At 38.5% G+C, this 17920-nt stretch overlaps 1 protein-coding gene across 1 annotated transcript in view; it reads left to right on the top strand.

The window, feature by feature from the left end:
* Nucleotides 1-270: 270 nt before the first annotated feature.
* LOC143368412 (sodium-independent sulfate anion transporter) overlaps nt 271-17920 on the top strand; it is a 33311-nt gene continuing 15661 nt past the window's right edge. The window contains exons 1-2 of the mRNA XM_076811113.1: nt 271-800; nt 17261-17592. Of these exons, the coding sequence (XP_076667228.1) occupies nt 17400-17592 (193 nt within the window). The 5' untranslated portion in view covers nt 271-800; nt 17261-17399. The remainder of the gene's footprint in view (nt 801-17260; nt 17593-17920) is intronic.

Here is a 17920-nt window from a genome sequence, read left to right as displayed (position 1 = left end):
TATACATATCTATGTTCATAAATAAATTCTTAATGATTTATCCATACTACCGGGGGAATGGAGGATGCCACTTTATTTCCCTCGTGCTCGCGAACGCACGCTGAACAGGTGGTGGTGACCAGCGTGTACTACCGCGCGGACTGACTCAGAAACACGTGACGATGTTTTAGGAGAGATGGGTATTAATGCGCAGACGCGTCGGCGCACCGCGCAAAGGCGAATTCCCTCGGCTGTCAAGTTTCTGCTCAGGTGAGCGTTCCCCTCGCTGTGACACGGTGACGAGAGTTAGCGACGCTCGAACGTTTGTAAAAGCTTTCCGTTCGATTCCCCAGCGAATCGAGCACCGTTAAAGAATAGAACGAAACCACCCGCCGGGAGTCTCACTTTCTCGTCCGTTCATAACCTCAACTTTCCAGGGGAAAACAAGTTTCTAAACGCGTATAACCCTCTATTACTCGTCTTCCTCTTCCTCTTCTTCTTCCGTTTCGCGTGTTTCTCTTCTTTTTTTTTTGTTTACCGTCTTCGAAACAAATCTCGCGGTGCCAACGTTCGCACGCGGTGCTCCGTGTTGTTACCATTGGAAGTCTGCGTTTCGCGTACCGCGACGCGGTCTCCGCCGTGACACTAGTGGATCGTGCGCGCGTGTGCCTGCCGAGAAAAGAAGCAGGACGAAAAAACGGGAACGTTCGTGCCGTTCGAAGCGTAAACGGTACACCAGTAGGCACGCTACTGATCACGATGGCTTCGAGAGGTATAAGTAACGAGGTTCATTGTTGGATGTGATGCGACACTAATACGAGGTATTTATGTGTGTGAGATTTCCATGAAGTTCGTTTGTTCGATTGGCTACGTCGGGGGGATATTATTGAAATCGCCTGATTTCCATGGAAGATTAGAATATGGCGTTTAAAAAAATTTTAAGTAGACTTTTAGTAAAGTTTGTGAAGTAGGAATGTATGGTAGTATTATATGCAGTTGGTATTTGAAGGGAATGAAATTCTGCCTCTCGCGAAAATGATCGTTTGAAATTTATGGCCATCTTGAAATTTGGAGGAACGAAGTCTCGCTACGTTTTAAACGACGCGGTTGCAACTTTTTGTTTTATGAACAAAGGTGGAACGGTAGTGTTATAGGGAACGTTGTAAAAATAAGTTACGTTGAAATTATAATAAAAATAGTAAATTATTAAGTAATGCTGAAAATAATAATTATCGATTTTGTAAGTACAATTTTTTAATTAGCCTGCTTGTTAGATTACGTTATCTGGACTCCTAATATCAATTCTACTGAGAATAATATTAGTTTTTTTTATATTGTAGTTAAGCTATGTAATGAGACTCATAAATAGTTGACTCATAATTGATTAGTAATAATTCCACACATTCTGACAAAGGGAACTTTAAGAAAATAAGTAGCTAGACTTACACGCATAAATCCTAAATAATAGTTCTACGCAAACATACAAATTGATATAAATAAGTGGTAAATAGTAATTGGATAGAATTAGATCACCAGATACATGGAACACTAACAGTATCTAATTACTTTCATTTCTTTCCAATACATAACAAATCATATATAAATATTGTAACATAGGCAAAACACAATTGAAAATATATAACGCTATAATCGAACCTAGTGCCAACAATCTAAAAGTTATGACTAGTCCTTTTTTCATTAATCAATTAATTGGCGAAACACACAAGCCATCTAAGGAAACAAAACTAATTTGCGCATATAAATATACCAGTACATCTGATACATTATTCAACTGAAAGAAAAGAGCGAAACAATAAAGAGAGAGAGAGAGAGTAAATTTCACAGAAATGTTTTTCGTGCTACTTTCTGAATCCACATCTATCGTTCCGTTAAATACATTCTATGTATCTAATTTCAGACTTTTAATGGCGAAAATGAAGTGCCGCCAACGTGGGGCAAAAGTAGCTTAACTGTTACTTAATAAAATTGAAACTATGCAAACAGGAATAACTCAGGCATGAATAGTTGCAGGAGGACACGTGTCCTTTCTTAAAATAACCGCGAGTTCCGCGGACGTGGAGAGAGAGTCGTAATTAATTACTACCGCTGCGAGAACAATCTGGGTATTATCTCTTAATCAAAAGGCAATTTACAGTAACTTAGCATAGCGATTCCCTCATTCCAAGCAAATTACATATTCCATTCTTGTTCCCACACGATTCCATTGTGCCAATTTACTATATCACTGCCAAATGCGCATCATTGCACTGAGAATCATCATCGTAACTCAAGCCAACTGCAATTACCTAAACAGCATGCGCGCAGAAAAGATTTCTTACCAATCAATCTTCGAGTCACCAAATTCCAGCCGTACAAAAAAAAACAGTTCGATCACGAAGGGGCTTTATTTTTAATACAAATATATTACTTACTTTGTAATAAAAAAAATATATTCAATTTATAAAATATCATTTATCATAGAAATATCACTGAAATATCACTCGTCGTTCATTTACTCCTACGCGTTTATACGCAAAAATTTTACGAGTCACGTCAGATCCATCGATCGCCTCGTAATACACGTTGAAATCGCCCAGAGAAAGCATCATCCGCCTTTATGTAGGATTATAGGCCTTCTAATAAACTTTCGCACACAGTTAGGTGCAACTGCGTACGCAAGTGAAACGAACGTCAGGAATCAAGTGAAAAACTCGTACGTGAACTGTAATCGAAGAGTCCTCGAAGACAACACTGTAAGTGCCAAAATTAAAGAAGGAAAATGGTAATACTGTAGTATGGAATCTGATTTTTAGCACTTACAGTGTTTTCTACAAGGACTCTGAAAATCATTTATTGGAACTCGGTAGCTTTTTCTTGGATATAACACTTATGAAATAACAATGGATCGTAGGAATTGTTGGGAATGTTGTATTCAATACCTTAGAGTCTTCAACGTCTCATCGATACACGCAATCTCTAAAATGGATCTATTAATTAATTTCTAATTTTAATATCAGTGATGAGTATAGTTTCTGTTTACCATTAGGAAGATTCAGAATAGAAGAATTGTAGTCACGACAAGTATTTAATTAAACTTAATTTTCTGCCATAATGCAATACTTAATAATTTCGAAAATAAGAGAAGGAAATAACATAGATTTTTTTTCAAATATCATCAGAATTGTCCTTCTGGGGTCTGCTTTTATTTTCTCATAATATATCTATGCTTTATTCTTTGGATAAAGCATTCCTTATTCAGAAATGAATAAAAAATGTAGAATCTCTTCTGCGTGAGTGTACTTCGGAGAAAAGCAGTTTTGGAGGACAAACTCTACGTAGATCACCAGACGTAGCCTAGACCATCATTTATACATAGTAGCTTTGCATTCACGAACGTGGACTGGATCGTAATACACAAGTCTTCGTAATACATTTATTTACATTATCTTCCATTCGTATGTATTAATTCAGCAACTGCTGTAAATGTCCTCACACTTCAGGCTATAAAGTTCTGCTTGATTAATCACAGACGCCTCAACAGACACTAATATTCATTTATGATCCTTCTGATGCTTAAAGGCCAATGACTTGTAAGTGTACTCTCTACAACTGCAAAAAATCTTCACTACGATTAATGTACAGTAGTGGACTATTTCTTTGCTGTGATATCACAAGTAAAACTAGAATGGAGTGAGTCCTGGTGGTTTCGCTAGTCCATTTCTATGAATCGAAACATAAATTAAGGGGAGGTTCCGGGCTAAAAATGGATTTTTTTTTATTTCATTTTTCGAATGTTCAACCTTTTAGGAATACGTGTTTAAAATGATTTGTTGAAATTCGTAAAATTCCCCTAATTATAGGCATTTGAGTAGCGGCAAATGCATGGGTAACCCCCGGCCTCTCGGCACTCACGTAAAACTTTAAACGCGTTTTTCTCGAAACAGTGTTCTCAACACGGTGGGACGTGTATTTCCAAAAGTTATTATCCGATTCGACTGAAACTTTTTTTATTTTGAACAACATACTTCTCGCTAGGGGAAGAGCCAGAAAAATGAAAAAGTTACATTTTTTTAGAAAATTACGACACTTGAAGTTTGAAATCACTTTTTCCCTATAGTTTTCATCCTTTCAATGCTTTTAAAAATTATAAATTTTCAATTTTTTTAAAAATTTGACTAGTTTCTTCGCGATCCAGAAATATATTCTTCAAAATGATAAAGTTTCAGTCGAATCGGATAATAACTTTTGGAGATACAGGTCCCACCGATTTGGATCAATTTTTTGACGCCTTGACTTTAACGACTCTCCAGTGCCGACTGCAATGATTAATTATAAAAAAAAATATATATTTCTGAAGCTTAAGACATCCTTAATACGACGCAACAAGTCCCATTAAATTATATACAGTAGTTTTCCTTTAATTAATTCCTAAATATAACCTATTTTTTGGGCTCTAGACCGGAAGGTCTCCTTAAATGCATAACACGTTTGCTACTTAAATTACTTCCAACTAGCACATTCTATTGTTCTTTTTTATTTCTTTCAACTTTCACTTTTGTTTAACACGATACGAAGATTGGAACGTGAATTATATTTATGTTTCCTTGCATAAGGAAATTGTTGTCCCATTTTTTGCCGTTTCGAGGAAATGTTACTTTTATTCTTGCTGCTTTAATACGAATAACAGGCTATTACGGAAAGTTCTTATAAAGTGGTGCAACGTGGAGAAGTGTTGTCACATTAGAATCCTTAAATCATTAATTATTACATACTAACAACGACGTTTAAGGGGTAACGCCACGATGATGGCCAAAAATGGAGCATAACTTTGGAGGTGATTTTAAAGAAATTTATGAATTTTAATAAAAATGTAACATAAGGTTCTTATGATATGTATAAAGGAGAACAAAAATCATTTTTTTTCAGATTCTTTTAACAAAAAATGTCGATCACTTCATTGATTGATGCACAAACGATATTCAGTGTTCCGTGACCGAAGTTGTAAACGCGAAAACATAAAAAATTCCATAGCGAAAAGTTTGAACGCAGAAAAGACGTAACGATGCTGCCTTGAGTAGCCTAATTGCAGCCGTAGACTAAAAAAAATATCACTAACTCAATTGCCCCGCCATCGCCGAATCCAATTTCGAGAATTAGGTACGATGATTGCCGGGGGATTTCCCGCTGCCAGGAATTACGCTCCGTTAGTTGCGGCCTGTGTAGATAAATCAATGTAGTACCATTCTAACTGACTCACGCCCGCGACTATTCAGAACACGTAAGTGTCTCTTTGTGGTACTATTTCCACAGCTCCGTGGATTTAACCCTTTACTCTCCACCTTATTCGCTAGTCGATCAACTTTTACTCAACACTACTCACAAGCTTATTAAACACAGAACTTCAAAGCAGGAAATGATATAGCAAAGTAATTTCGAAGTCAGTGCTTTACTTAATCCTATGAATAACGAATTGTACTGTTCTTATAAACGACAATGTTAAAAGCCTGCAGAGGGATTTGTGAATTGAGAGCATGTTATGATCCCTATGCACCATTGGAACGGGTTCATCAAGACGAATCAAACGGTACTGCTTTTTACTTCGAAATCAGATAGGACCACCTTAAAAAGTGGTCTTGAAGTTCATGATCTCGACGTTCGAAGAAGAGAATTGCCATTAGCAAAGTCACGTCTAATTGTAAGTAGTCTGGTGGCCTTGGAGAAATCCCTAGTAGTGCAAGCGACACCCCTGTACCTCAAGATGCTAAATATCTCTCGACCCTCGATACAAGGCCTTATTGGGACCTTAGTACTTTTTAGTGACTTTTCCGTGAAACCAGACTGAAACGAAACCCTAGAACACTAATCACAAACGCTTAGCCATTCTTTGTAAAAATTAAAATTTCGAAGACGTCTGCCTCGTTCTTCCTTTACACTGTAGGTTTTGATGACTGGAATATAAAAGCTTTATGCAACGCTGCTGTAGAATCAACAACTTAGCCAGATAATAGTGTTTTATCGTAGTATGGCTTCGTTAGTAAAGAAGTACAGTCTTCCCCGGATTATCGAGAAAGATTTGAAACTAGGAAATTTTCGATAAACCACGGCAGGGGAAGTAGTTAGCACCTATAAACTGATCCGTGTGTCAGGGCCCTCGCCCGAACCGACTGACGAGGAGACTGAACGGCGTAACCCGAGAGTCAGTGAAATAGCGCACCAGCGGGAGTCCCTCGGTCGACGGCGAATTGAGTCATTCAGTATTGAATATGAAACTTTTCATATTACCGATTACACCGTGGTTATTACATATTACCGAGTATTACCGATGGATTGGTGAGTTTATGCCGCCGAAAATGAGTCCAAACACTAACAAGGGGAGGAACACCATGTGGTAGACACCGATTTTTATGAGGATGGCACGATGGATCTGTGTCGAAAATAAGTAAATAGGGGTCCGAGCGTTTCAGCGAATAGGCCTTAATAATAGAAATATTTATATGTAAATTATTCAAAATTTCATAGTGACCGTGGGGTGTTAGTGGGTAAAAATCCCATACTACACTGGCGCCCGTGAGAAATTCTCTTCTGGAGGCGTCGGGGTGCCTTTTGAAGATGTCTCCACGTTAAAAAAAAAATTTATAAATTTTTTTTTAACCTGGAGAAATGTTCAAAAGGCACCCCGACTATTTATTTAAGCAATCTTCAGCAGACACTTTACAATTTGGTGTGTAACGGGAAGAAGTTCACTTTCCAGTGTGTAAATTACAACATTTAGTGAACGTAGTAGCTTTCACTAAAAATGGACCGAATTGCTTCGCGTTTCAACTCATTTTCATCGAGAGACCTTAAAAAATCCATTGGTAATACTTTCGTGAACATTCATCAAAAACATGAACATTATATTTTTCTGTACTGGGTATTTTATCCGGCCCAATGGTTTTATTGCCCTCGGCAGTCAACGGGTGGCCTACCCGGGACCGCAGGCCCTCGCTCGCAGCGAGGAAGCAAAACTGGGGGGTTCGTAGGTCTTTCCCGATAATCCGGGGAGAAAAGCATTTCAATAATCCGAGGAAGACTGTATAATGCGAGTAGTTCTCACGTGCCGGAGTAGAGCGTGTTGTCAGTAAATGGGCATGAGGATACCAAGTCAGACAAAGGTCGCAGGCCAATACGGCCCTGAAATCAGCATGTAAATTTGATTTCGTGTACCTTTTCTTTTACTTCACTTTTTCTTGTAAGGGCAGAAGCTCCTCCCCCTCTTTTTCCTCTAGCAGGGGAAACTACACTCATCTAGGAGCGGATTTGTATATAGGTTAATTGTAAGTAGGCCGCAAATTTTTGAGGAGCGGTAATCGGTTAATGTTGCTCCGAGCTGCAAGCGTTTAAAGATCGCAGAATAAGGTCGAAAATCGCGAAATTCCCGAAATCAGCGATTTTCGACCTTATTCTGAGATCTGTAAACGTTTATAGCTCGGAGCAACGTTAACCGATTTTAATGAAATTTTAGGCATGTGTACAACTTACTTCAATCTACGAATGGGTTTTTTGAATTTTTATTACAGGCTCACAAAAAACAGTTGAAAAACGACCTTTACTTTTTTTTTGCTATTCCGGCCATTTGCATTTTTTTCAAAAACGACGAAACACGTCACTTAGCAAATTAATCCTTCTAGCTTCTCCAAAAAACTCAAATCGTTTGGACCAATTTTACAAATGTTATGCGATTTTAAAGAGTGTACGGTTATGACTGTGAGCCACTGTAGGCGCCTACTGTGCCCGGGGGTGAACTTAGAGTTAAAAAGGTTAAACGACAAACTTTAATTTCCTTAGTTGCCACGTGCAACTTTATGAATACTTAAACGCACGTGACGGATGTCAACGTGGCATCACGAGACGGCAGTTTCGTAATTCCTCAACTATAGGTCTCGCGCACATATTAAAACGACCAAAATGGGACTTTTATTACGATCCCGTCTCTTTTTCTTTTCCTTTGATTGCGTCGTACAAATTGGCGATGCACATAATAGTAAACACATGCACGAGGGATGACGAGGCGTAAAGTCGAGCCACCGCTCTCTAAGCTGGTTAGAAAACGTTTCACTGTTTACAAAATCAATTCGGACGTTAAGCAAGGAGGCATGAATTATTGAACACTTTCACGAAATTATCGCCTCCCGCGTGAGTTTATTACGTGTCCGCAAAGTATGTGTGCCAATAACCCACGACATTCCATCAAGGCTCACCAAGCAATTAAAATTTGTGGAACATCTGATATCATCGGGGGGGAAGGAGAAACATTTTTAGTCAATAAATTTGCATGCGATTAAGGCTTGTGGCTGCTCCTCGAGGCCCGCTCAAGGAACTCCCAATGTGCCTTGGTAGGGCTATAAAATATTTTTGGTATTTCTCTTATGTAGGCACGATTGAAATATTGTCGAAGGGTTTGACGATTGAAAGCGCGAATTGCGGCAGAACAATTAATAAAATCGGGTAATGTATGTAGCCAGAAAATATTTCGGTTGCCATTTTCTAAAAAGTAGAATGCATGGTGGTTATAAACTAAAAAAAGTAAAATACATACGTTTTATGTTATTGGGAGTGATATATTTATATGTTTATATAGCCTGTTACTAAATTTACGGTACAATCCAAAACGGGAGTGCTTCTTCTTGCGAAATTAAATAAAATAATGTGGGAATAAAATTCTTATCATACGAGGCTTAGTTTTGGCGGCAGTCGATTCTGAGAACTCATCAGCTACACTCTACTATTTGTAAGAATTAGCTTCATCTTCAAATTCACTTTTTCATAAACAAAGTCTCCCTCAAAGAAATTATTCTTGCATCCTGTCAATTTTTACAATTACCCAGGTGCACACGCACCCAAATATAATTTTCAAAATCGACTTTCTTAGGACAAATACACTTATAAAAACTTTGTATTCCACTTTTTGGATTAATTTTTACTCGAAGAACCACTCCCTTTTTGCCATACCATCTACTCAAAAACATTTTCTACATTTAAACCAGACATAAATAAAATGTACACGCGAAAGAATTTCCGCAGTAGCTACTGCATTGTTATTCCTCTACTAATTAAAGCACTCTTTACAAAATCATTTCTTAAAGAATAGATAACTTCGATAACGATAATTTCCCGCTCGGAATTGGCGGTCGCTGTCACGTGCGCGTGATTTCACGATTTCGATACCTTGAATTTCATTACATACTTGTCACCGACGAAACGATACCATTCAGAGATTTCTATTCTGCTTACGACATGGCTCGATGGTTATTAAAAAATCAATGAATAATAATTATTATTATTATTATTATTATTATAATATAAACGGGACAAAAACAAATCCAATAGTTACAAAAATACATAAACGACGTCGCTAACAATGACTAGCACTTATTCAACTAAATTTTCACCATAGATTTCATCCGACCGACTATATAACAAAGACCGGAACGAACTTCTAGAGAGGCAAAAAGGGTCCATACCGTTAAAATATTGATTGGCCACATTCATGGCGCGAATTTATGGGGTCAACCGAGTAGTGACGATATTGAGGTAGTCTCGGAACTAATAGCCCTAGTAGTATTTCTGGTTGGCCCACAGTATCCCCAAGTTGGGAATTAGTTGGCCATCAAAATGCCAACAATAAATGCTACTAGGGAGAGGCCTGGATCGCAAATGCCTCTGCGGTGCATTAAGAGAAACACTGGTTTATTAAATTGCACCGCATAGGCATTTGCGATCCAGGCCTCTATTCGTTAATACGCAGAGCAATAATTGGGAAATTCGAAAACGATCGCGAGCGAGTATAATTTCGCTGGAAAAGCTGCGCTCGTCGAAGTGTTAAAGAATAACCCTTCACCAGTGGAATTTTTAGCGTTTATCGTGTCTAACGACGGCTCTCAGCTGTTGAATGATGTGTTCAGCGTACAAAGTGTCGTATCGAATATGTTTCGCTTCCAAGCACGTAGGTGTTATTACGCCCCGTCCGCGGCACTGCTAAACGCGATCGATCGGACGTAAGTCGTCGATCACGAAGAGGGCAGTGTAGTAATAACTAACGGTATCTAATTACGACGTTGACACAATTCTTTAACCGTCTAAATCGTTTCATATGAATGAGCGTCTCCTTATTCTAACTGGCCGCCACCGGCGCAAAAAGCTCCTCGCAGCAGCGGATCATTCCCATAACGCGCAGTTGTTTATCCCAGTTTCAGGATGGTATGCGATAATGCTCGTGTCAATATTGCCACATCCAACGAATGATACAATGTTCCATTTTTTTTACATCTTCCACTTATACAATGCTGAAACGATCTGGCCTCTCGATACTTCGCTAATCTCTTTCTTTCGAGCGTTAATTGTTACGTGGATGGATGCTGGTTCAGTAACACGCTGGATTTTAAAACAATAACGTTTATTACAATTGACCGTTACTATGGTCGACAAGAGTCAAAGTGCAACAAGTAAATCGTCGGGCCTTGATTTTCGAAGCCGCTATAGGTCAATGACCAGTGAAGCGATGAAAACCCTTGGCTTCGTTGCAAGGTTTGGCAGGCAGTTCAGAAGGGTTGAGTCAGTAAAGCTTATATGTGTCACTTGTTAGACCGCTGTTGGAAGATGCGTCGGTGGTCTGGAATCCAAGACATAAGCTGTGCATAGGCCTTGTCGAAAGGGTTCAACATAAATTTTTGTGACTGGCTTCAAGAGCTTCGGGTTGCCCAATGCGTTTCTATGACCATAACTATGGTCCGGCACTTCGGACAACAAGGATTGCTACCCTTAGTGATCGGAGGCTTGTTTCCGATCTGATGTTCCTGTATAAGTTAATACACGGTCAAATTGACTGCCCGGAGCTCTTGGCAACAGTACGCTTTCACGCCCCACAACGGCATCTGCGCTCCAGACCCCTGTTTGTGTCTAAAGTACCTGAGTACTACACAGCTGATCCCATCAATAGAGCCATGTATGCGGTGAACCAATATCTCACTGATATTGATGTGTTCTCTATATCGTGTGATTCATTCTGGCACAAATTGCTCAGTCGACTCTCCGAATAATTGTCCCCGATGCGTAAGCACATATGCTTAGGTTATTAGAATAAGTTACCAGACTCATTTCTCTTTGTACTAGTTAACATGTTTTGTATACTAAAGGGTATTTCCGTTGATAATAATAATAATAATAATAATAATAATAATAAAATAGATGGCCGTTTCCAAAGCCGACAGGAATCGAGAACCTTTTGGTTATGCTTCTCAGTTGAGTTCTGCTCTTCCTCCTCCGCGAACCCTCTAACGAGACCTCGGTTTGTCCCATCACCAACTAGACCTGTTCGAGTACTCGGAAAAAGCGAACCGAGCCGAGTACTCGAAAAAAAGCGAGCAGCTCGAAAGAGCCGAGTAGCTCGAAGAAAAGCGAGAACTCGAATTTTTTCGAGCGGCTCGCTTTTTTCGAGTACTGGTCTCGGCTCGGTCCGAATTTCAAGCTACTCGAACAGCCCTACCACCAACCTCTACTACGGAGGTCCGATCAGGGTGGAAATATTCGTTCACCAGTCAGATTTTAAATTTGACACGTTGGGTGGTTTCCCGAATTTTGTCCACACTCCGCCCACCTTTCCGCATTAGCAAAATGCAGTGGGGAGAAATTCGTACCGAGACCCCGAGACGGACCCCAAGGTCCCGCGGAAAACAGGACCCTCGCGTGCGCGGCCTGTCCGGAGGGTTTATGATACGTCAATCGCTATTCAGCGCCAGGAGAGTCTCCAAGGGGACCCGTCATAACTGGGATTTAGAGTTCCCCCTGTTTATTATACCAGATGCTTAACAACCACAATAATCGTGCTAATGAAATTCTTAAGCTCAAAAATAGCAAAGAGTAATTTTTGTAATTTTTAAGGTTTTCTTTTAAAAGTAATTTGTAATTCATTTATAGAATTATTCCTCAAGGAAGTTGGAGGGAAAGCTTAGCTTGAATGGCGTCGACGTGCTTTCACGTCCAGGTATCTCTGCATTGCTTGGGCGTGTCTTTTACGTGGATATTTTGTTAGGGGCGAATTAAAGTAGGGGCGACCGGGGCAGATTGTAACACGGGGTAAATTGTAACATAAGTAAAATCTTTTGAACGACAAATCTGGTAACCCACAGCATCCGAGAGCTGCTTGACGATATCAAGCTACTAGTTATTCCGCTCTAAATGGTGATAAAGCAAGCTATTTGCTGACACACCAGAAAAATATGTGCCAGACGCACAGGAGAACAATCGAGAATCAAAAAAGTATAAAAAAAGTATATAGACAAAAGTAATGAAAGCGAAAAAGAAGATTTTGATAGAATCAGATGAATAAGCAATTATTGTTTAACTCGTGTATATCGAATGTTTAATAACGATATGTGTTTTCATTTATATTTATTAGAAATGTTTATTTGTGTTCATATTTGTATTTAAATAAGTAAAATAGATGTGTTACAATTTACCCCGGAACTGGGGCACATTGTAAGAAAGGTTCAGATTTGTTTAAGATGAAGCTAGATGTCTAAGTGTCTAAGATTTTGTCACGTATTAGTTCACCACATATGTAAGTAGTAAATCACGCAAATTATTTCCTGATTAAGGAAAACACTTTCTAGAAGAAACTGTGAAAACTTTTTTTGTTACAATCTACCCCGGCCTCCCCTACCTAGGTACCTATTCCCGACAGTAGCGATCGCTCGAAAAGGTCGGATCGACTTGAAAGCGCACGTCTCAAAATCTTGCGCCACTCAAGGTACGGAGGACCTTGAACCGCGAGGGAATTCTTAACCTTGGACAGAAGTGAACTTGGTCCAAGTGGGACAGAGTGAATTACCTTCTCACGTGGATTTAATCTAATCCTAAAAAAATTGTTTACTGATTTAACATACATTATAACCAGTTTTACTAATTGTAAGAGATTAAAAAAAATAAATAGTAATAATAATAATAATAATACAAAAAAGGTATACTAAAAAAGAAATAGAAACACGCAAATATAATTAAAATATAGAGAAGGAAAAAGCAGAGGATTTTAACACAAGTTCAAAGACCGATTGCGGTGTTATTAAGTCTACTTAACTTGAAGAATCCCAGCGCCGTCGGGCGAAGCTTCCTTTCCCATCGCACGTTTACGTTTATACTTACTGGCACACTTCCGCGATGAAATTCATTGCGTGCATGGCAATACTTCCGATAAACGCATGATGATCTTGTTGAAATACCTGTACGAGAGGACTCGCGGGACTCGTTATCCGCGACACGCGATTAAAAGCCAGCAGGCATGAGAATTACGTTCACTCGACTGCCACGTGTACGCTTATCTTAACCATAATTTCATGCTTATGGACTAACGCACGTGATCGGGAATGCAGAATGAGAATTCTAATTGAGCTTGAAATTTGCGGGCAAAAAAAAAATGAGGCACAGAGTGTCTGACGCAAAGAGCTGTTATTTCTTTTAAAAAAGAGAAGAAAAACTCTTGGAATTACCTGAAGGAATAAGTCACGGTTAAATGGCGAGCAAGCCGGATGTGAAGCGGATGAACGTGATAGGTTACGTTCTTCTGGAATTTTCAGAAGTACTAGTGATATCGTATTGCTTCGATTGCATTGTGTATTGTGCAGAGCTTAAGGTTCAATTTCTTTCTTTAGTTGTTCAGAGGAGGTTTATTAAGTTATGGACGGTTGTGATGATTTTGAGAATGATGGGCACGAGACTGCTCATTGTCTCATTGATAATGAAGCTCAATTTTCTAGACAATTTTGCGGACAAGTTTCATATTTGATAGTCTGTCTTTGAGTTGACAACTTCATCGGGCAAAGCATCTTCTCGGTATTCTTGCGCAACAGAAATATAGTACAGATTGAAATTTCTGTCATCTTTCCTCCAATTTTCATAATAGTATTTATATAATTTTAATAATCCTGAAACTTCCTGTAATAGAAATTCATCTGCCTCGCAAAAAAATGTACTTTAACAAGGTTTAGCTATTTGGCAAATATGAATACTGAAACTTTCATGGTTCTGTAATGAAACTTGAGTTCTTCATGCACGTTATTTCCAGTATTTTTCCTCATAAAAAAATATCATCTTAAGTCTTGGATCTTCCTCTACAATGCCCACAACTCAACCAGACATAGTGAACACATAAGAAATGAAACTTGCATACTACTCTGCTCCACAAAGTACATACAGTTCCAAAGGCTACGAATTTCTAGTATTAAAATTAATTTTTTTGTCAAACCCTCTTCCCAACATTTCAGCGCCGTGAAAAACGTCGTTCTCACTGTTGAACCTTTCTTTACGAAGTTCATATTTTAAAAATGTAGGGGGACTTCGAAAGCCGAAAGGACTCAGAATTTCGCGATTGTCAAGTATTAAAAGTTGATTATTTTTCAGATATCATTTCCAGTATTATACCACATAAAAATGTACAAATCTTTTGGAAGAAGTTACAAGGAATAGACCTGTATATTTTATGATCGGATGATGTAACGTTTTATTTTTACGTGACCGGTAGTATGTGTGCCAATTGGGACACGTGTTGATGCCCATATGGATATTGATATGTATTGCTCATTAACATTCACAATCACGAGTTGTTTTGTTAACCTAGATATTTGTTTCCTGTGTCGCGTTAGTGTCGTTATCAATTGCCTATGTTACTACAATATTATTTTACAATGAAACGCATACGTTATAAAGTGCGTTATAACAATTTATAAAGAATGATTAAATTACCTCAATGTTTTAATTTTCAAGAAATTAAGTCCTTCGGATGTGCTATTACGTTGCAAGTTTAAGCAGAGTATTCCTTAAGTGTACTTAAATACAGTGTTTTCATTTGAAAGTTTATTAATGATTAGTATCGACATCAGAAATGATTCACAGATCAATATTGATTACTATCTATTGTGTCAACATTATCTCGTCACCATCGACACGTATTTGGTTGTCAGTTTATCACACTTTATTATTCGTTAATCTAAATTTTCAATATTGATGGAATCTTCATATCAATTATAATATTTTAATGCGAAAGTAATCGCTTACTTATCATACAAGTTCGCGTGCGTATTTTATATCACACTGCAAAGGTATCGCAAACAATATCATACTTTAATTATTCGTGCAACTAAATATTACATATAAAATCATGCAGAATTTTATAATTACCGCGATCAATAACCAATTTTTGATAAATTCCAATACATATGTATATTTTGATAAATTAAACGAAATTCATCGCGTGTAAAATATGCTTTGTGTGAATGTCAGAAGAGAAAGAGTATCTAAATATTATTCGAGGAACTGAATTATTTTTTTGCAATTTGATCGTTCGCAGGCGAACGGACACCATAATCCACTAGGTAATTGATTACACTAGACTGTGTAAATGTATAGCTTCCAATCGAAAAGCATATTAAGTATCATTTATATGCATCTTATCTCTCGCAGAGAGCCACAAGAGTCATGGCGTTAATTAATCGATGAAAGGCAGCCAATATGTCTATTATTTCTTTCAAATCCCCATTATGCCCGTAACCCGTATCTGAATGATCAAATTATTTATCGCAGTCCTTTATCATATATTCCTCACTTTCTATAAAAAATATCAAACAGCATTTTCCTATGATAATATATTTTTATTTAAACAATGCTCCGGCATCTTCATCCCGCAACTGCATATTCTTCTTAAATAAAACTATTATCTTTGTCTGCATTGTTGCAAATTTTTGCAGCTAATTTTTATAGTATCCTTCCATAATTCTAATGAATTTTTTTTCTTCCGTAATCTCCAATGTTTATACTTTATAGCGACGTGTGCCGGTTTTTATACACAAAATCGCAACGTCGGCGCAATTTCGTGATTAATACAGGAAACTGCAGGAAGTGGCTGCGAAAAAAGCGCAACAATTCCTGGTCGCATGTGGCAAACTTGCGTGGACAAAAAAAAATGCGTTACGTGCACAATAAGCTGCGTAATTGTTTCCACGAAAGCGAAACGTTTGTATCAGTTTTCGTAAAACACGTTACGGAATCCTGGCGTGCCAGCGAAATTTTATGCAACCCGCCATCTTCGCACTGTTGCTCGGGAAATCGGGGATTTATCTGCGGGTCGGATGTGAAACAATTACGTTATCAATTCATGTTACAAATTCTTGTGTTCCGCGTCCCTCACAACAACAAAAATAATAAAGTATACGACAGTGACATGCGAGCTTAGCGCTAGTTGCGTAGCTAGAATCAGGGTGGTAGCTTTAAGTCGTTTATAGTAGTATTATCCTCAAATCCCTTAGGAACAAGTTTTCTTCTATACATTGTCTTCCCCTGACGGGATTCGGTCCTCCCATATTTTCGTACCTGGTCGACAGTCGATCACGAAACATCGAACAAAAGGGTTATAAACCCCCACCGTCGGTAGACACTCAGAAACTCGGCCCCGCTAAGGTGATCCTTGACTTTTCCCCTTCTATAACTCCACTGGAAATGTAAGGGTGATTCTCTATCTTCAAAACCCAACCAATTATAAATGACAATTCGTAACCGCCTACTCAGTAGTTCGAGCTACTTACACAGGTGCAAGACTTCCGTAAAGCCACTTAGCATCTTCCGTCAACGCAGAACGGTCAGCGCGAATCCGTCAACGCATTACGGTTAGCATAGCACAGTTGAAATCGCAATTACAGAGTTTCATAATTTTTTGAATCTCCAAGTTCGAGATCTTTCCTTGCCAAAAGTATGGGGGTTGAAACTTAGTAACCCGACATACGTGAAAACGGTTACTCCTACGAAAAAACTCATACCACCTTTTTTGTAGAGAATTTCCTAAACTATAAATTTCATAATAACTCTTTTTATCGGAAAACTGCCAGGTAACGAGATATTCGCAAAAAACTTATTATTTTCAACCCTCTGTGATATTTTAAGCGGCGCTCGGATCGATGGGGACTTTTGATATATTGTTTAAAACAACCAAATAAAGGCCCATACCAAAATTTAGCTTGCTGGGATTTATTCCGTAGATTGGGCAGATTTCCGTCTAATTTCACTGGACTATGGAAATATATACATGGAAAGTAGTTTGTAGATGTTTATAGTGGGTGGGAATAGTTCTGTAAACTATTAAATTACATCATATTTAGCTTCAATGTTTAGCTAAAGCAAAGCTCAAAGAACAACTGCTTGAAAGTAATGTATAAAATACTAGCTGACCCGATCAATTTGTGTATTTTTATTTTTTCAGGGTCGTAACGATGGATTCTGTCTGAGCGGAACTTGTACAGCAGCTTAGCTACCCTTGACCACCACTGTCCCTCCACCAGATCGAAAAGGACTGGCCCAAACTTTCTCCCTTATCCGACTCGTCATATTCTGCAACGAACATGTCGAAATACAACATCCAAGAATTCGACCTCGAAACGGGGAAGCAGGTCCGGCTGACCGGCTACAGCAACGCCGCTTTCGAAGATCCACTTAAGAGCTACAACAATAATCCTGATCAGACTAGCCACCTCGACAACAGACTGTCCAGCATCAACGTCTGCAGCAAGGACGACAAAGCTGTAAACAACGATGGTGAGTTGCCTTGCAAATTGGTCGGTGTGAATGAAGTTCTTCACTTGTACACAGTTACTCGCAAGAGCATCCTCCACTGCATACGTTTCACACATTTCACATATTTATTCAATGTTAACGCGTTCCGTGCCACGTGGGCCACCGGTGGCGCATGATATTCACAGGAATTTGAAGCTTTTTTTTAAATTCAAAAGGTATTTCTCAATTCAGTGTCGAGATCAAAATAGAGCAGGAGAGGCAATTATCAATATTATGACACAATTACTGTTTCTTTTTAATTGAATATGGCAAGTTACTTTTCCCGTTAAAGTTAGAATTACCAAGTCTA

The sequence above is a fragment of the Andrena cerasifolii genome, chromosome 1, assembly GCF_050908995.1.
Source record: "Andrena cerasifolii isolate SP2316 chromosome 1, iyAndCera1_principal, whole genome shotgun sequence".
Taxonomy (NCBI): Eukaryota; Metazoa; Arthropoda; class Insecta; order Hymenoptera; family Andrenidae; genus Andrena; species Andrena cerasifolii.
This window is presented reverse-complemented; position numbering and strand designations above follow the sequence as displayed.